Source organism: Littorina saxatilis, linkage group LG1 (genome assembly GCF_037325665.1).
Source record: "Littorina saxatilis isolate snail1 linkage group LG1, US_GU_Lsax_2.0, whole genome shotgun sequence".
Lineage (NCBI taxonomy): Eukaryota > Metazoa > Mollusca > Gastropoda > Littorinimorpha > Littorinidae > Littorina > Littorina saxatilis.
This window is the reverse complement of record NC_090245.1, coordinates 8,493,951-8,518,238: the sequence shown is the minus strand read 5'-3', so window position 1 is coordinate 8,518,238 and position 24,288 is coordinate 8,493,951. Positions and strand designations below refer to the sequence as shown.

At 40.0% G+C, this 24,288-nt stretch overlaps 1 protein-coding gene across 1 annotated transcript in view; it reads left to right on the top strand.

Annotated features, from left to right (window-relative positions):
- The first annotated feature begins 9,067 nt into the window (after window positions 1–9,067).
- LOC138960751 (uncharacterized) overlaps window positions 9,068–24,288 on the top strand; it is a 39,743-nt gene continuing 24,522 nt past the window's right edge. Inside the window, exons 1-4 of the mRNA XM_070332420.1 lie at window positions 9,068–9,260; window positions 11,983–12,299; window positions 19,270–19,386; window positions 21,334–21,483. Of these exons, the coding sequence (XP_070188521.1) occupies window positions 9,161–9,260; window positions 11,983–12,299; window positions 19,270–19,386; window positions 21,334–21,483 (684 nt within the window). The 5' untranslated portion in view covers window positions 9,068–9,160. The remainder of the gene's footprint in view (window positions 9,261–11,982; window positions 12,300–19,269; window positions 19,387–21,333; window positions 21,484–24,288) is intronic.

The following is a 24,288-nucleotide window of genomic DNA, read 5'->3' as shown; positions in this document are numbered from 1 at the left end:
TCAGTCAAAACAGTTTATGAAACAACACATTTCAGTACTATTGGAAATTTGCTGCTGATCACTACTGGCAAATGGCTACTCTGCACTGGGGCATTTTTTTTTGCAGTGACGCGTAAGGCAGGCTTTCCATTTATATACTTTGGAACAGCCCCCACAGACATATCGCCTGCCCTCGTGGCTTGTCCTCCTGTGGTCGGCCAGACTGCTTCTACTAGCAAAGGCCATGGTACACAACTTGCACCCATATGGTTTCTGGCCACCACATGAATGGGAGTGCTGTGTTAACATTTTTTGTATTGCAAACTTCTTTGCACATTTGTGGCACTCAAAAGGTCTTTCATCTGAGTGTTTGTTCTGGGGCGGGGATGTAGCTCAGTCGGTAGCGCGCTGGATTTGTATCCAGTTGGCCGCTGTCAGCGTGAGTTCGTCCCCACGTTCGGCGAGAGATTTATTTCTCAGAGTCAACTTTGTGTGCAGACTCTCCTCGGTGTCCAAACACCCCCGTGTGTACACGCAAGCACAAGACCAAGTGCGCACGAAAAAGATCCTGTAATCCATGTCAGAGTTCGGTGGGTTATAGAAACACGAAAATACATACAGCATGCTTCCTCCGAAAGCGGCGTATGGCTGCCTAAATCAGTAAATGGCGGGATAAAAACGGTCATACACGTAAAATTCCACTCGTGCAAACCACGAGTGCACGTGGGAGTTTCAGCCCACGAACGCAGAAGAAGAAGTGTTTGTTCTTGTGGTGTATTTCGAGCAACTTTGGTCGTTTGAACGTTTTAAAAGGCACCCTGGTTCTGTACACACCACGGGTTCACCTTGGTAGTGCACTTCCCTTATATATATATGTCTCTTCAGATTATTGCCATAGGCGAACGATTTGCCACAATGGTGGCATATGGCCGGAGCAGCGGATCCGGATGGACCTGGCACAGGTCCATCTACTTCTTCCTCCACCTCCTCTGCCACAAGAACCATTTCTTCGTCTTCAGACTGCATCTGTATAAACAGATGCTCCAAACCCATTAGAATGAGTGTGTGTGGGTGTGTATGTATGGGTGTGTATGTGCGTGTGTGCAGTGCGTGCGTGCGTGCGTGTGTGTGGGTGTACACGAGAGACAGCTATTTGGCTTAGTGTGTGTGCCGTTATCTAAGGACAACAGGGTACGTGTGCTTCTAAATTGATCACTATTTACATTGACAATGATGCACAGAACCGTTTTGCTGCACTGTACAGATGTACGCTTTTCTGAAATTTCGTTCACACGTGCCGCGTCTGCTATCCAGTAATTCGCGGTAGGATTAGAATACCAAACCGATGTCAAATACGAGCTGATTTGGTGAAATAAAGCACATTTCTACTTGCGAAACCCATCGAACAGCCATTAGGTCTATCAAGCATCACTACAGCCAACCTATCAAACACTGAACACTGTAATAGGGATGTTTTACACGATTAATGATCAACTTAACTGTTTTAATTTAAAAAAAGCGGTTCTCTGTTCATTTATTGCAGCTGTGCATTGTTGTGATTTCACAGATAAATTTAGCGTTCGAGGGGTACGTACCTCTTTCAACACACCGAATTTTGCCGAATTTTGACACATTTCCAAAAAATATCATTAAATATCTGATGCACTTACATTAAATTGGTTTGCTTTTGTGAAATATTTGATTCTTAAATGTTTCTAATTAACATAACATGTACGAGGGTAAATTTAACACATAATCCAAATATTTTCAAAGAAATTGGTATATTATTGGATTTCGGAAAAAGTTTTGCTCTTTGAGACACCAACACACTTTTGGGTGGGGTTGGAAACACACTTCCAGGTAGAAAACGGTTCATGGGAAACAACTCATCCTTTCTGGCCTATTTAGCAAACTGGCAGTGGAAACGATTGCCTCCCTTTACCCTCTCTGGTGTCTGTGAATTTTTTTTAATACATTTTTCTTCTTACTGCCAGTATACTGGTGCTATGTCGTGGCATAAGTAGTAGTGGGAATGAGTTTTTTCGTGGCGAACTTGTCAAAACGTGTTCAGTAGACCCCAGTGAATATATCTAGCCTACTGAAGCTGGATCCTGAGGGGGGTGCACGGTAGGCCTAGCTGGCTTGGAGCCTACAATACTGACCAATACTGACTCGCCAGGTACTGATTTGGTATTGATCACTGCGCCAACCACTGAAGCAACCACCTAAGTGTAAATGTTTTGAGGTATAAAACATACCTTGGTATTATGTCAATTCTTTTTGCATTTTAATCAGATATGATAAAACAAAAATGTCAATCTAGATCAGGCTTAGACGCAAAAAGACTTGTATTTAGGCAACATGACTGATGAGCGACTCAGTGACTCGTAGCGAGAGATGCCGTTCTTAGACCTGTGTAACGAGATTCTGTCGAAGTAATTCGATGCTAATCCTGCAGACTTTTGTATTGCCGCAATTAAAACATTTATTTTTGTTGGTAGCTGTTTGTTTCCTTGTGGATGTGTTATGTGCAATTAAACGGGTACTGACACGTTTTACACATGGGTTACACGAGTTGCAAAGTATTTGAAACGACGGTATTACTGTATATACAGAGGTGCCTGTGTTGAAAGGCGAATACCATTTGGACCAGCCATGAGTGATGAAACATTGTACGCAGGTGACAATAAAAGGTGTTTTTTCCAAGCGAGGTGTCCGCAATCTGCATGACAAAATATAGCTCTTAATTTATCTACATCGCTCGATCTGTTCTCTTACGTATTTTTTGTGTGTGTGTGTGTGTGTGTGTGTGTGTGTAAGCACGCGCGCGTGCGTGCTGCGTCCGTTTCAGTGAGTGATTTCTCAAAAAAGTGTTATATTAATGAGCACACACAAAACTTGCCCCCCCCCCCCCAAAAAAAAAAAAAAAAACAAAAAAAAAACAACAATTCGCGTAAGGCGAAATTACTACATGTAGTCAAGCTGTGGAACTAACAGAATGAAACTGAACGCACTGCATTTTTTCACAATGACCGTAGTCCGCCGCTCGTGCAAAACGCAGTGAAACTGACGAGCCTGTTTAGCGCGGTAGTGGTTTCGCTGTACGTGCTGCATAGCACGCTTTTCTGTACCTCTCTTCCTTTTAACTTTCTGAGCGTGTTTTTAATCCAAACATATCATATCTATACGTTTTTGGTATCAGGAACCAACAAGAAATAAGATGAAATTGTTTTCAAACCGATTTCGGAAATTTAATGTTGATCATAATTTTTATATTTTTAATTTTCAGAGCTTGTTTTTAATCCGAATATAACATATTTATATGTTTTTGGAATCAGAAAATGATGGAGAATAAGATGAACGTAAATTTGGATCGTTTTATAAAAAATTTTTTTTTTACAATTTTCAGATTTTTAATGACCAAAGTCATTAATTAATTTTTAAGCCACCAAGCTGAAATGCAATACCGCCTCAACTTTCACGAAAAGCCGGATATGACGTCATCAAAGACATTTATCAAAAAAATGAAAAACACATCTGGGGATATCATACCCAGGAACTCTTATGTCAAATTTCATAAAGATCGGTCCAGTAGTTAAGTCTGAATCGCTCTACACACACACACACACAGACAGACAGACGCACACACACACACACACACACACACCACGACCCTCGTCTCGATTCCCCCCTCTACGTTAAAACATTTAGTCAAAACTTGACTAAATGTAAAAAGAAGCAAACAAGTCGCGTAAGGCGAAAATACAACATTTAGTCAAGCTGTCGAACTCACAGAATGAAACTGAACGCAATGCAATTTTTCAGCAAGACCGTACTCGTAGCATCATCAGTCCACCGCTCGTGGCAAAGGCAGTGAAATTGACAAGAAGAGCGGGGTAGTAGTTGCGCTGAGAAGGATAGCACGCTTTTCTGTACCTCTCTTCGTTTTTATATTTAGTCAAGTTTTGACTAAATATTTTAACGTAGAGGGGGGAATCGAGACGAGGGTCGTGGTGTATGTGTGTGTGTGTGTGTGTGTGTGTGTGTGTGTGTCTGTGTGTGTGTGTAGAGCGATTCAGACTAAACTACTGGACCGATCTTTATGAAATTTGACATGAGAGTTCCTGGGTATGAAATCCCCGAATGTTTTTTTCATTTTTTTGATAAATGTCTTTGATGACGTCATATCCGGCTTTTCGTGAAAGTTGAGGCGGCACTGTCACGCCCTCATTTTTCAACCAAATTGGTTCAAATTTTGGTCAAGTAATCTTCGACGAAGCCCGGGGTTCGGTATTGCATTTCAGCTTGGTGGCTTAAAAATTAAGTAATGACTTTGGTCATTAAAAATCTGAAAATTGTAAAAAAAAATAAAAATTTATAAAACGATCCAAATTTACGTTTATCTTATTCTCCATCATTTGCTGATTCCAAAAACATATAAATATGTTATATTTGGATTAAAATCAAGCTCTGAAAATTAAATATATAAAAATTATTATCAATTTTTTTTTTTCGAAATCAATTTAAAAACACTTTCATCTTATTCCTTGTCGGTTCCTGATTCCAAAAACATATAGATATGATATGTTTGGATTAAAAACACGCTCAGAAAGTTAAAACGAAGAGAGGTACAGAAAAGCGTGCTATCCAGTCAGGCATGGGAATTGTCCGCCGAAAGGCACATTTCCGCCGAATTTTTTTATGTTCCGCCGTAAAACCAAAAGTGTCCGCCGAAAAAATAGAAGGGGGAGGTAAAAATGGTTCTAAAAACCTAATTTAATGGCAAACTTGGAGCTTAGATGACACCAAATTACACCATTTGGGTTCTTTGGAGAAAACAAATTCTGGGGGGGGGCATGCCCCCGAACCCGCCTAGCAGGGCTAGGTGCTTTGCGCCGTTGACTTTGCTATTACTTACAAATTTTCAGCCTTTTTATATTTAGTCAAGTTTTGACTAAATATTTTAACATCGAGGGGGAATCGAAACGAGGGTCGTGGTGTATGTGCGTGTGTGTGTGCGTGTGTGTGTGCGTGTGTGTGTGTGTGTGTGTGTGTGTGTGTGTGTGTGTGTGTGTGTGTGTGTGTGTGTAGAGCGATTCAGACTAAACTACTGGACCGATCTTTATGAAATTTGACATGAGAGTTCCTGGGTATGAAATCCCCGAACGTTTTTTTCATTTTTTGGATAAATGTCTTTGATGACGTCATATCCGGCTTTTCGTGAAAGTTAAGGCGGCACTGTCACGCCCTCATTTTTCAACCAAATTGGTTGAGATTTTGGTCAAGTAATCTTCGACGAAGCCCGGGGTTCGGTATTGCATTTCAGCTTGGTGGCTTAAAAATTAATTAATGACTTTGGTCATTAAAAATCTGAAAATTGTAAAAAAAAAAAAATAAAAATTTATAAAACGATCCAAATGTACGTTTATCTTATTCTCCATCATTTGCTGATTCCAAAAACATATAAATATGTTATATTCGGATTAAAAACAAGCTCTGAAAATTAAATATATAAAAATTATTATCAAAATTAAATAGTCCAAATCAATTTAAAAACACTTTCATCTTATTCCTTGTCGGTTCCTGATTCCAAAAACATATAGATATGATATGTTTGGATTAAAAACACGCTCAGAAAGTTAAAACAAAGAGAGGCACAGAAAAGCGTGCTATCCTTCTTAGCGCAACTACTACCCCGCTCTTCTTGCCATGAGCGGTGGACTGACGATGCTACGAGTATACGGTCTTGCTGAAAAATGGCATTGCGTTCAGTTTCATTCTGTGAGTTCGACAGCTACTTGACTAAATATTGTATTTTCGCCTTACGCGACTTGTTTACTTTTTCCAATTCCCATGCCTGTATCCTTCTCAGCGCAACGAATACCCCGCTCTTCTTGTCAATTCCACGGGCACTGCCTTTGCCACGGGCGGTGGAGTGACGATGCTACGAGTATACGGTCTTGCTGCGTTGCGTTGCGTTCAGTTTCATTCTGTGAGTTCGACAGCTACTTGGCTAAATATTGTATTTTCGCCTTACGCGACTTGTTATATTTAGTCAAGTTTTGACTAAATATTTTAACATCGAGGGGGAATCGAAACGAGGGTCGTGGTGTATGTGTGTCTGTGCGTGTGTGTGTGTGTGTGTGTGTAGAGCGATTCAGACTAAACTACTGGACCGATCTTTATGAAATTTGACATGAGAGTTCCTGGGTATGAAATCCCCGAACGTTTTTTTCATTTTTTTGATAAATGTCTTTGATGACGTCATATCCGGCTTTTCGTGAAAGTTGAGGCGGCACTGTCACGCCCTCATTTTTCAACCAAATTGGTTGAAATTTTGGTCAAGTAATCTTCGACAAAGCCCGGACTTCGGTATTGCATTTCAGCTTGGTGGCTTAAAAATTAATTAATGACTTTGGTCATTAAAAATCTGAAAATTGTAAAAAAAAATAAAAATTTATAAAACGATCCAAATTTACGTTCATCTTATTTTCCATCATTTTCTGATTCCAAAAACATATAAATATGTTATATTTAGATTAAAAACAAGCTCTGAAAATTAAATATATAAAAATTATTATCAAAATTAAATTGTCGAAATCAATTTAAAAACACTTTCATCTTATTCCTTGTCGGTTCCTGATTCCAAAAACATATAGATATGATATGTTTGGATTAAAAACACGGTCAGAAAGTTAAAACAAAGAGAGGTACAGAAAAGCGTGCTATCCTTCTTAGCGCAACTACTACCCCGCTCTTCTTGTCAATTTCACTGCCTTTGCCATGAGCGGTGGACTGACGATGCTACGAGTATACGGTCTTGCTGAAAAATGGCATTACGTTCAGTTTCATTCTGTGAGTTCGACAGCTACTTGACTAAATATTGTATTTTCGCCTTACGCGACTTGTTTTAACTTTCTGAGCGTGTTTTTAATCCAAACATATCATATCTATATGTTTTTGGAATCAGGAACCGACAAGGAATAAGGTGAAAGTGTTTTTAAATTGATTTAAAAAAATTAATTTTGATCATAATTTTCATATTTTTAATTTTCAGAGCTTGTTTTTAATCCAAATATAACATATTTATATGTTTTTGGAATCAGAAAATAATGAAGAATAAGATGAAAGTAAATTTGGATCGTTTTATGAAAACAAGCGTGTTTTTAATCCAAACATATCATATCTATATGTTTTTGGAATCAGGAACCGATAAGGAATAAGATGAAATTGTTTTTAAATCGATTTCGAAAATTTGATTTTGATAATAATTTTTATATTTATATTTTCAGAGCTTGTTTTTAATCCGAATATAACATATTTATATATTTTTGGAATCAGAAAATGATGAAGAATAAGATGAACGTAAATTTGGATCGTTTTATAAAAAAAATAATTTTAATTACAATTTTCAGATTTTTAATGACCAAAGTCATTAATCTATTTTAAAGCCACCAAGCTGAAATGCAATACCAAAGTCAGGCCTTTGTCGAAGATTGCTTGACCAAATTTTCAATCAAATTGATTGAAAAATGAGGGTGTGACAGTGCCGCCTCAACTTTTACAAAAAGCCGGATATGACGTCATCAAAGGTATTTATCGAAACATTTTTTAAAAAAAGTCCGGGGATATCATTTCCAGGAACTCTCATGTAAAATTTCATTAAGATCGGTCCAGTAGTTTGGTCTGAATCGCTCTACACACACACGCACACACACAAACACACACACCACGTGTTTGGTGTTTAACGTCGTTTTCAACCATTCAAGGTTATATCGCGACGGGAAATGTGACGTTGTAGAAGGAGCAAAATGTCACGTTGTAGAAGGAGCAACATGTGACGTTGTAGAAGGAGCAACATGTGATACCAAGAAGGAGAAAAATGTCACGTTGCAAAAGGAGCAAAATGTGTTGTTGCAGAAGGAGCAAAATGTGACGTTGCAGAAGGAGCAAAATGTGACGTTGCAGAAGGAGCAAAATGTGACGTTGTAGAAGGAGCAAAATGTGACGTTGTAGAAAGAGCAAAATGTGACGTAGAAGGAGCAAAATGTGACGTTGTAGAAAGAGCAAAATGTGACGTTGTAGAAGGAGCAAAATGTGACGTTGTAGAAGGAGCAAAATGTGACGTAGAAGGAGCAAAATGTGACGTTGTAGAAAGAGCAAAATGTGACGTTGTAGAAGGAGCAAAATGTGGCGTAGTTAGTAGGCTTAATATCTTGCTCTCTTGGTTGCCACTATTGAACAGAAAATATATTTATAACATTTATTTAGGGAACAAATCATCCATTGAGCAAACAGACAAACGTAGACATGAAACCAAAAAACCCAGAGACCTTCGCCGAATTGCTTGCTCTTGTGAGAGACTTGTAACAGAAGGAAGACCACAAATTTAGCAACCATAAAATTGTAAGGATTATTATCAGTCCCTTTTTGTGTTCAGATGGAAACCCTATTTTCTTGTTTGGAGGGTCCAAAGAGGTTCATATTTTTGCTTCTTCAAGGCACTTTCCTCACAAAACAGAACCTCTGCAGGGGGGTGGGGGGCAAGTAAAGGGAGCGAGGCGACCTAGACGAATGAGCGGAGCGACCGAGATTCCTAGGGGGTCCGGGTCCAAAGAAGCCTGAGCTTAGAAATGCTCAATCTGTTTGTTTTTTCTCCCCCATTTTTGGGGGAGGCAATTTTAACTTTTTTATGTTACCATTTTCTGGTTTGAAAATAACCTTTCAATTTAAAATTCCACCGTACTGACTGCTTTGCCACCAGAACTTGACCATATTAATTTAGACTTTATGCAAATTCCGGCATAATGTGAACTTTCTAATTTATTTTTTGTTTAATGGGCTAGGGGGGGGGGGGGTTGAGCCCCTAACCCCCCCCCCCCCTCCCTCGTCCAGCCCTGCTCTGGGGAGTTCATGTCAGACGGTTACCGACTTTTTGAAACCCCATGGTCATATGGATTAGATTAACTCCGTAAACTTGGATCAGAACAGATGTGGCAGGACGTTTTCTGGAAACAGTACCGATGGTACGCATGGTAACAAATGATAATGCGTCCCGTAACCCGCTCTTATCAATTTTAGTGTGACGTGTGTGTGTGGTTCGTGTGTGCAGAAACATCGTTGTACGGTGAAGGTGTGCACAACAATCCTGCTATGTTCAACATTAACAGTACTATTCGTGATGAGTCAAGTCTTGGATGTCATCCCAAGTCCTCTCTACCTTGTGGGACTTTTCAAGATCCAAGATCTCAATCGACTGTTTGCAGCTCCTCCGGAAACAGGTATGTTTTGCTCTCCTGCCTACTACTTTTACAGAATAGCATAAGTAGAATAGGTAGACAGAAGTAGAACTCCCGCCCCGCCGCCACCAGCCCCACCACGTGACCACCAACTGACAGCGTCATGTGCCCGTGGTTGGTGCGATCACGAATTATCAGTTTGGTAGCTTCATGTGGACAGATGTATTTTTTCAATTATATACAGTGATGGTGTATCACTCCGACTGAAAGCATGTGTAGAATACTCTTGCATCACTGTACATTCAGATTTTAGAGGTTGTCTTGTTCACTGACAAGGCTATTTATGGCTGCCGTTTGCAATCATGGCATCACAGAGATATGTGCATGGCATCCCACCCAGTGTCTCTTTACTTAAAACTCCGAAAGGGGAATAACTCTACAGCATGCGGACTTTCACAATGTCTGCCTGACACAGCTGCAAACTGTTGTTGCTTTCGTCAATTCTGCTCGTAAGCTCATGCTGGTAATACACTCTAGATTGTGCTTGATTACATGACCCAACACTTAAATCATCAGACAGACCCGATTTCAAAAGAAAGTTATCTATACCAGTGTTGTTGATCAGGGGCGGATCAGTTTATTTTATGGGGGGGGTTTCCAAAAGTATATTGTGAAGATATGGGTGTGAAGGCGCGAACGCCGAGCCGACGGCGCGAAGCGCCTAGCTTGCTAGGGGGGTCCGGGGGCATGCTCCCCCGGAAAATTTTGAAAAAAAGGATGCAAAATGGTGCAATCTGGTGCATTCTGAGGATGATCATTACCAGTTTGAGGCAGCAGATTTTTTCACTGATTAATACCCCAAAAATTGAAACTCAACCCAAAAAAACACAATTTTTTTTTGTGGCTGGGGGGGGGGGGGGGGGGGTTCAGAAACCCCCCCTCGTCCGCCCCTGTTGATCATAGTGTTAAACGTATCACTCTATTGCGACTCCGATAATATTTCAGTCGACAATCGACTATCATTACGAGCAAACCGGCACATTATAGGTCTATGCCTCAGGTTAAGGGGGTAAACCTACCTAGAGTTGCAAAAAAAAAAAGCTTTTTTTGAGAACCTACTAGTGTGTGGCATCATTAGAAAGCTAAATCTCTCTATTTTTATTTACAGTCTGAATTTTCAATCAATTCCAATCCAAGCTAGAGATATGAGGGTTCTAAGCAGGTGTGTTTCTCACTGAAAACCCAAAATCCGGTCCCATTTTACTCTTTATTTCGATGCACACTAAAACTAACTAATTTTAACATGCAGATTTTCTCCGAAAACGCCACTTGTCAGGGTGTTTTTACACCACAGTTTTCTCAGTTTTCATGCTAGGGCCTGGTAATTTGTACTGGAAATAGAAATAGATCCATAGCTGGATTCTAAACTAGCCAAACTGTAATCAAACAGACAGATCAAAAATATCATAATTTATACTAAGGGGACCCGGGAAATGTTTTTGATTTTTACATTTAGTCAAGTTATGACTAAATGTTTTAACATCGAGGGGGGAATCGAGACGAGGGTCGTGGTGTATGTGCGTGTGTCTGTGTGTGTGTGTGTGTGTGTGTAGAGCGATTCAGACTAAACTACTGGACCGATCTTTATGAAATTTGACATGAGAGTTCCTGGGTATGAAATCCCCGAACGTTTTTTTCATTTTTTTGATAAATGTCTTTGATGACGTCATATCCGGCTTTTCGTGAAAGTTGAGGCGGCACTGTCACGCCCTCATTTTTCAACCAAATTGGTTGAAATTTTAGTCAAGTAATCTTCGACGAAGCCCGGACTTCGGTATTGCATTTCAGCTTGGTGGCTTAAAAATTAATTTATGACTTTGGTCATTAAAAATCTGAAAATTGTAAAAAAAAATAAAAATGTATAAAACGATCCAAATTTACGTTCATCTTATTCTCCATCATTTGCTGATTCCAAAAACATATAAATATGTTATATTTGGATTAAAAACAAGCTCTGAAAATTAAATATATATAAAAATTATTATCAAAATTAAATTGTCGAAATCAATTTAAAAACACTTTCATCTTATTCCTTGTCGGTTCCTGATTCCAAAAACATATAGATATGATATGTTTGGATTAAAAACACGCTCAGAAAGTTAAAACAAAGAGAGGTACAGAAAAGCGTGCTATCCTTCTTAGCGCAACTACTACCCCGCTCTTCTTGTCAATTTCACTGCCTTTGCCATGAGCGGTGGACTGACGATGCTACGAGTATACGGTCTTGCTGAAAAATGGCATTGCGTTCAGTTTCATTCTGTGAGTTCGACAGCTACTTGACTAAATGTTGTATTTTCGCCTTACGCGACTTGTTTAAATTAAATTGTGTACATGGCGTTTACTGGTAATAAGCCACATACCTGCTTTTCCCTAGTTCAGGCTCCAGGTAAACTTGTTTTTCATCACTTTTCCAAAGTACAGCTTTCAGGGATAAAAAGTGTAAGAAATATTGTGTAAAAAGTGATACCAACATTTTTTTGTTCGCAAAATGTTATTATTATCTTCTTTTTTTCCCCTCATGGTTGTGAAAATCTATCAGCTAACCAATTCTTTTCCTGAAAAGCTACATAACTGACATAGATGCCCACCAAATCCCATCATCACAATCCACTGAGATGTTACTATGTAGCAAAATTATACAACAATACACCCAACTTTAAAGTTTATACCCCCTTAAAGTTGTCTCCTAAACTGTTTGATGCAGAAGAGTGCAAACCACACTTCCACGATCCGTTCCACGAATCTGCGATGGAGTACACCCGCATACATCCGCCATTTTCTTGCCACCACAACGAGTCTGGTCTCACCAGAGTGGAAAGGGGAGCAACTCTCATCGTCAACTCAACACTTGTGACGTCACTGAAGGCAACACTGATCAACTGCAGTTATCAGGCAATCTACAGGCTGTCGGAAAACTCCTATGATTTTTCTGCACCACAGGTGTTTGAGGATGAGGTGAAAATTCGGCTAGTGACTGACGGGGTTCGAGTCCGCTGTTATTTGAAAAATGCGACATCTCAGGTAGGAACTGGCACTTTGGCCTGATGTCACTTTTTCAACTTCTTTTTAATGATGATAATAATGATAATACGAGAATTTATAACGCGCACATATCTCACCACAAGGTGACTCAAGGCGACTTAAAGTGGCGCTTATCTCTAATCATTATTTTTGTTCATTTCATTTTTGTTCCCTTTTTGACTCACATGCGAAGCAAAAGTGAGTCTATGTACTCACCCGAGTCGTCCGTCCGTCCGTCCGTCCGTCCGGAAAACTTTAACGTTGGATATTTCTTGGACACTATTCAGTCTATCAGTACCAAATTTGGCAAGATGGTGTATGATGACAAGGCCCCAAAAAACATACATAGCATCTTGACCTTGCTTCAAGGTCAAGGTCGCAGGGGCCATAAATGTTGCCTAAAAAACAGCTATTTTTCATATTTTTCCCATTTTCTCTGAAGTTTTTGAGATTCAATACCTCACCTATATATGATATATAGGGCAAAGTAAGCCCCATCTTTTGATACCAGTTTGGTTTACCTTGCTTCAAGGTCAAGGTCACAGGAGCTCTTCAAAGTTGGATTGTATACATATTTTGAAGTGACCTTGACCCTGAACTATGGAAGATAACTGTTTCAAACTTAAAAATTATGTGGGGCACATGTTATGCTTTCATCATGAGACACATTTGGTCACATATGGTCAAGGTCACTTTGACCCTTATGAAATGTGACCAAAATAAGGTAGTGAACCACTAAAAGTGACCATATCTCATGGTAGAAAGAGCCAATAAGCACCATTGTACTTCCTATGTCTTGAATTAACAGCTTTGTGTTGCATGACCTTGGATGACCTTGACCTTGGGTCAAGGTCACATGTATTTTGGTAGGAAAAATGTGTAAAGCATGTGAGTCGTATGGGCTTTGCCCTTCTTGTTTTTCAGGGGCGTTGGGGAGGGAGCGGGGCGATGGCCGTTGGGAAGAAAAACTATGGTTGTCTTCCCCAGGGGGGGGGGGGGGGGGGCAACCATAGGGAGCACCTCCCCCCTCCCCACCCCCGTGTTTATAATAATTGGCTTATTGTCAAGTGAGCAGAAAGACAGACAGACAGACTGTCACTGGTTAAAGTTATAATAAACCGGGGATATAGCTCAGTTGGTAGCGCGCTGGATTTGTATTCAGTTGGCCGCTGTCAGCGTGAGTTCGATCCCAGGTTCGGCGGAAATTTATTTCAGAGTCAACTTTGTGTGCAGACTCTCTTCGGTGTCCGAACTCCCCCCCCCCCCCCCCCCCCCCCCGTGTACACTACATTGGGTGTGCACGTTAAAGATCCCACGATTGACAAAAGGGTCTTTCCTGGCAAAATTGCTTAGGCACAGTTAATAATTGTCTACCTATACCCGTGTGACTTGGAATAATAGGCCGTGAAAGGTAAATATGCGCCGAAATGGCTGCAATTACTGGCCGTATAAAATTTCATCTCACACGGCATCACTGCAGAGCGCCTAGAACTGTACCCACGGAATATGCGCGATATAAGCGTCATTGATTGATTGATTGATAAACCATCTCTGTGTGAATTCGACGCATCAGTTCCATTCAAAATTGCCTGACAGTCGATGCGACAAAAACACTAATGTACAGGGCTCCCCACGAACGCCCGTCCTAGAGGGTCCCGGGACCCCCACTTGCAATGTTTAGAGGGTCCATGGACCCCCTTAGCAGAGGTTTAGAGGGTCCCAAGAGTCCCGGGCCCCCAAACTCCCTATTTACATAACGCATTGTGATCGCAAATAATGTGATATGAACTGGGTTTTTTTTCTTACCAGAATATTCGAGGAGGACACTTCAACTATACCAAGTCAAATGCAACACACCTGAACACTTTGTTTTGCGTAAAAAAATGGGATAATTTGTGTTTGCACTTTGACTTAGCTGACGACTAAAGTCTGAAAAGAGTATACGGGACGCACGACAGAGGAAATTGAGTGCGTCCCGGGACCCGCTCTTTGTAGGTTTAGTGCGTCCCGGGACCCCCTCCATGAATTTCTAGTACGTGATTTCGGCTTCTAGTGCGTATAGGACGCAGGGACGCGCTCTATGGGGAGCCCTGATGTACGACTTGGTTTTGTCGAAGTGTAATTACTGCTAGTGCTATACTCTTTTGTATGAATGTCCCCTTGACATCACGGACACACTCCAGAAAGTGCAAAATACAGCAGCTAGACTGGTTGTCAAAGCACGCATGGGTGATCATGCAAAACCACTCATCCACTCTCCCCACGTCTTCACAATTGTTATTACTTTTATTATTCATGTACCCAATGTGGTTTTGTGTAATAAACATTTGCCTTGCCTTGCCATTACTGGTTACCTGTCCAAGCCTGCATTGACTAAAAACAGTACTCTGTCATATTTGTCTCTCTTAAATGGTTTCTGTCTATATCTGTAAACTTTTAACTGTTTATACACCCCCCCCCCCCCACCCCCCACCCTTTATCCGACAGATTCGCTTCCTTGCCGATTCCCGGCTATTTCGCATTCCCCATGTTAGAACTAAAACCTTCGGTCACAGATCCTTCCTTCCATTCTGCCCTTCAAAACTGGAACTCCTTCCCGCATAACATTCGCTACATTGAGTCAACCACTTCTTATAAATCAGCTTTAAAGACCCATCTGTTCAAACTTTATTCATATTCATCAACAAATCTCTGCCTGTCCTAACTGTCTGGAGAAATGGCGAGTGTGTGTGTGTGTGTGAGATGTATTTTATGTCAGTAGTAACCGCCCAACACCGCTAAGCAATTTTTCTTGTTTTGATAAGGACCTAACAGTTTGAGTCTTTGAGTCTGGAGTCTTTGAAGCCCAAAGAAGCTAACAAAGCCTAATTTGCATACAACTGATTTTCTTGATTTGTGAGCTTCTTTTTAACCCAAACACGTGATATGCATATTTTTTTATGTCGAGACACCACTTATCACATATTTACACAACTTCCATCCTCATTGCGCACACTCTAAAACTTAACCCTGGTAGTAACAGTTCCAACATTTATTGAACTGATATATACACATGTGTATCCACACATCAACAAACTCCCCTGACTGGGGTTCAAAATTCCACTAGCAACAAACTTGCTGCTGTACATTCCCCTTTAAGCAAAAAACCCTGACCAGGGTAAAAATGTCTATACATGTACAGCCAAACATTTAGCTGTTCTTTTACACTGAAGCAAAATTCCTCTGACACAGATACAGAGATTCAAACTCAAAACATATTGATGTTCTGTCAGATTAATACTTTTTGGCATAATCGGGCGCAGAGTGGGGAGATAGACATAACCACAGGCAGTAATTATCCAATCTTGTAAAATCATATTTTAGAAATCATAATGCACCCCCTCCGCTTCCCTGTATTAAATTGCCCTCATCTGTACCAGCAAATCAGCAGGCCCCTGGCTGTCTCAGCACTGTTTTGCCCATTACGTACCATACTTACAGAAGTAATCTGGGGGTGTACACCAACCAAATTACTCTGTTTAGCACGCCAACCCCTGGCTCTCACACAGTGAGAAAGACTTGCAATTGATACAGGTGGGTTGATGGTGCAGCCACAGGACCCTCCTCCACTGAACCAGACCACAACAACATGGCCTTTTGTAACGGGCTCAATCCTGCAGATATCCTTAACGTTACAGAATAGTGTGTGCTTCCAAGCAGAATTACTTTCGCCTGTGGCCATGTCTATCTTATGCCAACAAATTGCTAGCAATTTACCCCACTTCTGCCCGCACTAATTATACATGAGCTGTCTCTCTAAGTCGGCAACAAAGAGTTTGTTGCTCCACTCGCTGAGGTGTACACCATCGGCGGTGAGGCACCAGCCATCATTGCATATCCCATACTGTATATATATGCCACTGGGTCCCCTAAGTTATTTTCTTACGTATACCCGTACGGCTTGTGATTTCCACCTTCCCAATGTTTGTACCTCCTCCATTGGCATACCATTTATGACAGCTGTAGTGCAGCTCCAATACTGAACGAATGAGAAAAACATCGGCTTAACCCAAATAGGTTGCACCAATTCCAGACAAAATGTTGACACAGTAACATGCTGAATAGGAATAAACCAATTCAGAATACAGGAGTACATCGTTCGCCCGACATAACAACGTTTAAGATTGAGGCTTAAATGTCTTTATTCAGGGGAAGACAGGGAGCACAATGCAATCATGTTTAAATAGGTTAGGGAAAATTCAATTTTAATCACCACTGTAATGATTAAGCTAATCAATAAATTGGAAAGCTTCCAAGCACAAATGAAATCCAATAGTCCGGAGTTAGTCAAAGATTGCTTGACCAAACTTTCAGTTTCAATCTGTTTACCTGAAAAATGCGGGCGTGACAGTGCGCCTCAACTTTCACAACAGTTACAAATCAGAAGTATGTTTGTGTAAGTGGTGGTTACATTATGACTGTGTAATTTTTGTTTGAAAAACATAGGTATTGGTATTATTTATTGAGAATGAAATTTTGTAATTAGGTAAAAAGAAACACGTTTCTATGATTTTAGTAACCTGGAAGTCCGTCATTTTTTTTTTTAATAAAAGTATATATCATAGAGAAAAAACGTGAAAGAGGTAACAAAATTAAGCACATCTTCTGATAAACAAAAAACAACAACAACAACAACCTAACAGCCGGATCAATCAATCAATCAATCAATGAGTCTTATATCGCGCATATTCCGTGGGTACAGTTCTAGGCGCTCTGCAGTGATGCCGTGTGAGATGAAATTTTATACGGCCAGTAGATTGCAGCCATTTCGGCGCATATTTACCTTTCACGGCCTATTATTCCAAGTCACACGGGTATAGGTAGACAATTATTAACTGTGCCTCAGCAATTTTGCCAGGAAAGACCCTTTTGTCAATCGTGGGATCTTTAACGTGCACACCCAATGTAGTGTACACGGGGGGAGGTTCGGACACCGAAGAGAGTCTGCACACAAAGTTGACTCTGTGAAATAAATTTCCGCCGAACCTGGGATCGAACTCACGCTGACAGCGGCCAACTGAATACAAATCCAGCGCGCTACCAACTGAGCTATACCCCCGCCCCGGATATGACGTCATCAAAGGAGGAAAAATGATCTGGGGATATCATCTGGAAGAATGTGCATGTAAAGTTTTATTAAAATCAGTCTGTTAGTTTTTGACTCACATGCGAAGCAAAAGTGAGTCTATGTACTCACCCGAGTCGTCCGTCCGTCCGTCCGTCCGTCCGGACGTCCGTCCCCCCCGTCCGTCCGGACGTCCGTCCGGAAAACTTTAACGTTGGATATTTCTTGGACACTATTCAGTCTATCAGTACCAAATTTGGCAAGATGGTGTATGATGACAAGGCCCCAAAAAACATACATAGCATCTTGACCTTGCTTCAAGGTCAAGGTCGCAGGGGCCATAAATGTTGTCTAAAAAACAGCTATTTTTCACATTTTTGACTCACATGCGAAGCAAAAGTGAGTCTATGTACTCACCCGAGTCGTCCGTCCGTCCGTCCGTCCGTCCGTCCGGAAAACTTTAACGTTGGATATTTCTTGGACACTATTCAGTCTATCAGTACCAAATTTGGCAAGATGGTGTGTGATGACAAGGCCCCAAAAAACATACGTAGCATCTTGACCTTGCTTCAAGGTCAAGGTCGCAGGGGCCATAAATGTTGTCTAAAAAACAGCTATTTTTCACATTTTTCCCATTTTCTCTGAAGTTTTTGAGATTCAATACCTCACCTATATATGATATATAGGGCAAAGTAAGCCCCATCTTTTGATACCAGTTTGGTTTACCTTGCTTCAAGGTCAAGGTCACAGGAGCTCTTCAAAGTTGGATTGTATACTTGACCCTGAACTATGGAAGATAACTGTTTCAAACTTAAAAATTATGTGGGGCACATGTTATGCTTTCATCATGAGACACATTTGGTCACATATGCTCAAGGTCAAGGTCACTTTGACCCTTATGAAATGTGACCAAAATAAGGTAGTGAACCACTAAAAGTGACCATATCTCATGGTAGAAAGAGCCAATAAGCACCATTGTACTTCCTATGTCTTGAATTAACAGCTTTGTGTTGCATGACCTTGGATGACCTTGACCTTGGGTCAAGGTCACATGTATTTTGGAAGGAAAAATGTGTAAAGCATGTGAGTCGTATGGGCTTTGCCCTTCTTGTTCCCATTTTCTCTGAAGTTTTTGAGATTCAATACCTCACCTATATATGATATATAGGGCAAAGTAAGCCCCATCTTTTGATACCAATTTGGTTTACCTTGCTTCAAGGTCAAGGTCACAGGAGCTCTTCAAAGTTGGATTGTATACATATTTTGAAGTGACCTTGACCCTGAACTATGGAAGATAACTGTTTCAAACTTAAAAATTATGTGGGGCACATGTCATGCTTTCATCATGAGACACATTTGGTCACATATGATCAAGGTCAAGGTCACTTTGACCCTTATGAAATGTGACCAAAATAAGGTAGTGAACCACTAAAAGTGACCATATCTCATGGTAGAAAGAGCCAATAAGCACCATTGTACTTCCTATGTCTTGAATTAACAGCTTTGTGTTGCATGACCTTGGATGACCTTGACCTTGGGTCAAGGTCACATGTATATTGGTAGGAAAAATGTGTAAAGCAGTTCTTAGTGTATGATGTCATTGCTAGGTTTAGTTATTTGACCTTGACCCTGAAGGTCAAGGTCATGTAAAGGTCAAGGTCAAGCATGTGAGTCGTATGGGCTTTGCCCTTCTTGTTTGGGAATCGCTTCACACACACACACACACACACACACACACACTAACACTAACACTAACACTAACACTAACACTAACACTAACATGTATTGACACAATTAATCATGTAATGTACCTTTCGCGCTTCGCTGGAGATCCCGCAAAGTACAAATTTCGTGTTGCTTTTCCAGATACAGTTATACGAAAATGTCCACTACATCATGACGGAGAAACCGGAAATCGAAAAGAAACTACAACAGCGCATGCTTAGGCGTCAACAACGTTCAACTTCCGACACAGAGAAATATGTACTTTGTTTTTAACTTTCCGGCTGAATAAAGAATTCTTTGAACAGATATTTTTTTCTTTCGAACCATTGCCTTTTTCTGATTTAAATTGTACTGAACCTCACCTACAGTCGTGTTTTTACATTTAGTCAAGATTTGACTAAATGTTTTAACGTAGAGGGGGGAATCGAGACGAGGGTCGTGGTGTATGTGCGTGCGTGTGTGTGTCTGTCTGTCTGTGTGTGTGTGTGTGTGTGTGTGTGTGTGTGTGTGTGTGTGTGTGTGTGTGTGTGTAGAGGGATTCAGACTAAACTACTGGACCGATCTTTATGAAATTTGACATGAGAGTTCCTGGGTATGATATCCCCAGACGTTTTTTTCATTTTTTTGATAAATGTCTTTGATGACGTCATATCCGGCTTTTCGTGAAAGTTGAGGCGGCACTGTCACGCTCTCATTATTCAACCAAATTGGTTCAAATTTTGGTCAAGTAATCTTCGACAAAGCCCGGACTTCGGTATTGCATTTCAGCTTGGTGGCTTAAAGATTAATTGATGACTTTGGTCATTAAAAATCTGAAAATTGTAAACAAAATATTTTTTTTATAAAACGATCCAAATTTACGTTCATCTTATTTTCCATCATTTTCTGATTCCAAAAACATATAAATATGTTATATTTGGATTAAAAACAAGCTCTGAAAATTAAAAATGTAAAAATTATTATCAAAATTAAATTTTCGAAATCAATTTAAAAACACTTTCATCTTATTCCTTGTCGGTTCCTGATTCCAAAAACATATAGATATGATATGTTTGGATTAAAAACACGCTCAGAAAGTTAAAACGAAGAGAGGTACAGAAATGCGTGCTATCCTTCTCAGCTCAGCGCAACTACTACCCCGCTCTTCTAGTCAATTTCACTGCCTTTGCCATGAGCGGTGGACTGACGATGCTACGAGGGTCTTGCTGAAAAATTGCATTGCGTTCAGTTTTATTCTGTGAGTTCGACAGCTACTTGACTAAATGTTGTATTTTCGCCTTACGCGACTTGTTTCTTCTTCAAACAAACCTAAAGTGTACTTCTGTTATATTCTATTTCTATATTTGAGCCAATATTAGTAGACATTTTCTTTTCAAAACACAAGTGTTGAAGGGATATGTCGCGAGATACTTTTTCCTATACACATGAAGAAAAGAGAGAAAAAGACAAAGAAACAAGTCGCGTATGGCGAAATTACTACATTTAGTCAAGCTGTGGAACTCACAGAATGAAACTGAACGTAGTCCGCCGCTAGTGCAAAGGCAGCGAAAGTGACGAGCCTGTTTGCTCTGTGCTTCATAGCACGCTTTACTGTACCTCTCTTCGTTTTAACTTTCTGAGGGTGTTTTTAATCCAAACATATCATATCTATATGTTTTTGGAATCAGGAACCGACAAGGAATAAGATGAAATAGTTGTTAAAACGATTTCGGAAATTTAATTTTAATCATAATTATTATATTTTTAATTTTCAGAGCTTGTTTTTAATCCGAATATAACATATTTATATGTTTTTGGAATCAGAACATGATGAAAAATAAAATAAAAGTAATTTTGGATCGTTTTATAAAAAAAATAATTTTAATTACAATTTTCAGATTTTTAATGACCAAAGTCATTGATTAATTTGTAAGTCTCCATGCTGAAATGCAATACCGATGATATGTTTGGATTAAAAACACGCTCAGAAAGTTAAAACGAAGAGAGGTACAGTAAAGCGTGCTATGAAGCACAGCGCAACCGCTACCGCGTCAAACAGGCTCGTCACTTTCACTGCCTTTTGCACTATCGGCGGACTACGTTCAGTTTCATTCTGTGAGTTCCACAGCTTGACTAAATGTAGTAATTTCGCCTTACGCGACTTGTTGCATTCTTTCTCTCTCCTTTATCTATGCATTAATCAGTTTATTCTGTTCTTTCTCCCAGAGAACGGGAAAAGCCATCCCGAGCTACATGAACGTATTGATAGTGGGGATTGACAGTGTCTCTCGGTTCAACATGATACGAACCATGAACCGCACACGGCGCTTCCTTCTGACACGGCTTCACGCTGTGGATTTTGCCCACTATAATAAGGTACCATGCAAATATTATATGCCTGTATATTGCTATTTCATATGTTACGTGGATTTCCATTGGTCAATTGGGCAAAACTGAGCTCATTGTAAAAGTGATATCGACGACATTTCTGTCGATATCAGTTTTGATATCGACGACCTCTTTATTGCTTCCCCACTTCAAAAACAAAAACACCTAAATTTAAAAACAAACAAATATATATGAAAATGTAATGATCCCAGAATTTAGTTGAGCAAGTGACTAAAGACTTTTTGAAAGAAAAGACATTTGGAAATACTGAAAAGTACAAGAAAAGAGTGAACAAAAAGAAATAATAATCAGAGGGAGGGATATGGAACAGCCAAAACTGAGAAATACTTTTGTAATTTCTTTACAGTAAATACATGTCCAGAGAATTAGCAATATATCTAACATTGACTGACTGTGTGATGATATCTTCTGCTATTGGTCTGTTTCGACAGTGATATCAAAATCTCGACCTCCGGTCTTGATTTTGATATCACTGTCTCAACAGACCATAGCAGAAGATATCATCACACAGTCCGACAATATTGGGTAATATGAAATTAACTGTTTGGTGTGAACACCTTTCGCTACGTCCACCCATTACTATTCTTGTATTGTTGAGATGGTTAAAAAAAAGAAGCAGACAGATCATATGATACGTCACGCGGTAATGTCCAAGAATAGTGTCCCAAATTCAAGGAAGCTGTGGCAAGTTACCACACTTTGTGTTGAAACTGAAGGAAAATCACTTAAAAGCCTATGTCTCAAATGGTTTACAAAACGATTTAAATCTTTTAATAAAAAAAAGCAGTTCTAACCTTATGGAACACACCTGCAATAGCATTTAATAGCATTAAATGAAACAGTTCGTTTGAATTGCTATTTAGCTCGCGTAAACCACACACCAGATTTCGTGGTTTATCTAACCCCTGAGCCATCGTGAACCCGTGTGATCCAGTTTCCTTTTTTCACACAATTTAGTCGTCAGTTTGTGATTTCAATGCGACTGGCTGTATCTGCAATAGCACGTTATTGTGTACCTCTGATTCTAAACCGCAACAAATGGCTACGAGTCACACGAATTTGTCGGCGGCGCCTGGCTTCAAAGAAAGCGAGCGCTATGCAGAAAAATCGTCTGCTTTAAGACACGACCTTTCGTGACCCTGCTTCCGGGCTATCTTTTTTAAAACTTTCAAAACTTCGAATTGTACTGATCTTGTCTTGATGAAAAAATAAATCTTTTATGATTTAAGAATGTTTGTGTTATTATTTAAATTTTAAAAGTTAGTTCTAGCGCCAAAACGAGGAGCCTGATTGTACGTAGATCAGACGGTCCACGAAAATAAATTCTTTGAAAATGTCTCACTCTCGACGGAAAGCAGCCAGGATGTTCCCGTTCGGTGAGCTTTCAAATGGAAGGGTCACCGGTTTGTACTGTGTGTAAAAGCCGGACAGTATATCTGTGATGGTTTTTGGGAGGCTTACTTATAGCCTCGTTCAGAGCGCGACACGTCTGACATGTTGTAATGTCAGTTTGAACGGACACTCTTATTCATGCAACTTTGTGTAAATGCACTATCGGCTTCGGTTTCGATATTTGAGTGTTCGAATACCCTTCCCCAAATCCAGCCCAACTTGCAATGGGCATATTGCCTGAGCAATAAACCATTCTGATTCTGATTCTGATTCTCTCTCTCTCTCTCTCTCTCTCTCTCTCTCTCTCTCTCTCTCTCTCTCTCTCTCTCTCTCTCTCTCTAATTAAAACACGTAATATAACAACCATTCAAAACTCCCATCAGTGTTTTAATGCTCTTCCGAAAAAAAATACAAAATATATAATTATGCAGGACGAAATATGATGTTCTTTTCACAATGTCAACGGAAGATAATACTCCTTTCGCCTTTTGACTAACACTAGGAGCAAACTGGCTTTGACATCGTCGGGTAAAAGTTTCAAAAGAAGATTTTTGACAGGTGAAACGCCGAACACTGTGCTAAATTTCCGGGTGACGCGTCACTGCTTTTCAAAATGACATACAAATGTAGTCAGTTAACAAGCAATGGTATTATATAGAAAAGATGTCACTGTGCTTTTGTGATGTGCCTGCCACTTACATCTTTATCATCTGCAATCTTGCAAGAAGTTCATGTACTATAAATAAACGGTGTAAAGAATTGGTCATGCACGGATTCTTGTTTGAGGGTACACAACTTACAAAAAGTTGACATCGGTTAAGTAGCTCCTAAAGTAGTGATTACGAGCGTTCTTCTGAAAACAAGCTCGACAAAGGAGGTCATGACTTTCTGGGTAATTGAGTCAGAGACTGCAGAGTGCTGTTGTAACGCGTTTTGTCAAAATGTAAAACATTTTACAAAACGCGGGGCGCGCCCCGTGTTTTGTCAAAACATTTTTACAAAACGCGGGGCGCGCCCCGTGTTTTGTCAAAACATTTCACACTTTGTTACAAAACACGGGGCGCGCCCCGCGTTTTGTAAAAACGTTTTGACAAAACGAGTGGCGCGCCCACAAGACCCCTTATCTTTTTTGAAATTGGAAGTCAAGAAAACTTAGAATCTTCACCATCAAATAATTTCCAAATTGTGTGTCTGTCTGTTTGTATGCTACTCATGCAAATCCACAGTTCAATTAAAAGTCATTTATTTCCTTTTACCCCGATTATTTAAAATATCCTGAATGAAGACCAATATTTGTTTTTGTGTGTTGGTTTGCTTGATAGTTTGATTTGTTGCAATTAAAGGGACAATCAAACAAAAGTCTTTAGGATCATTACATTG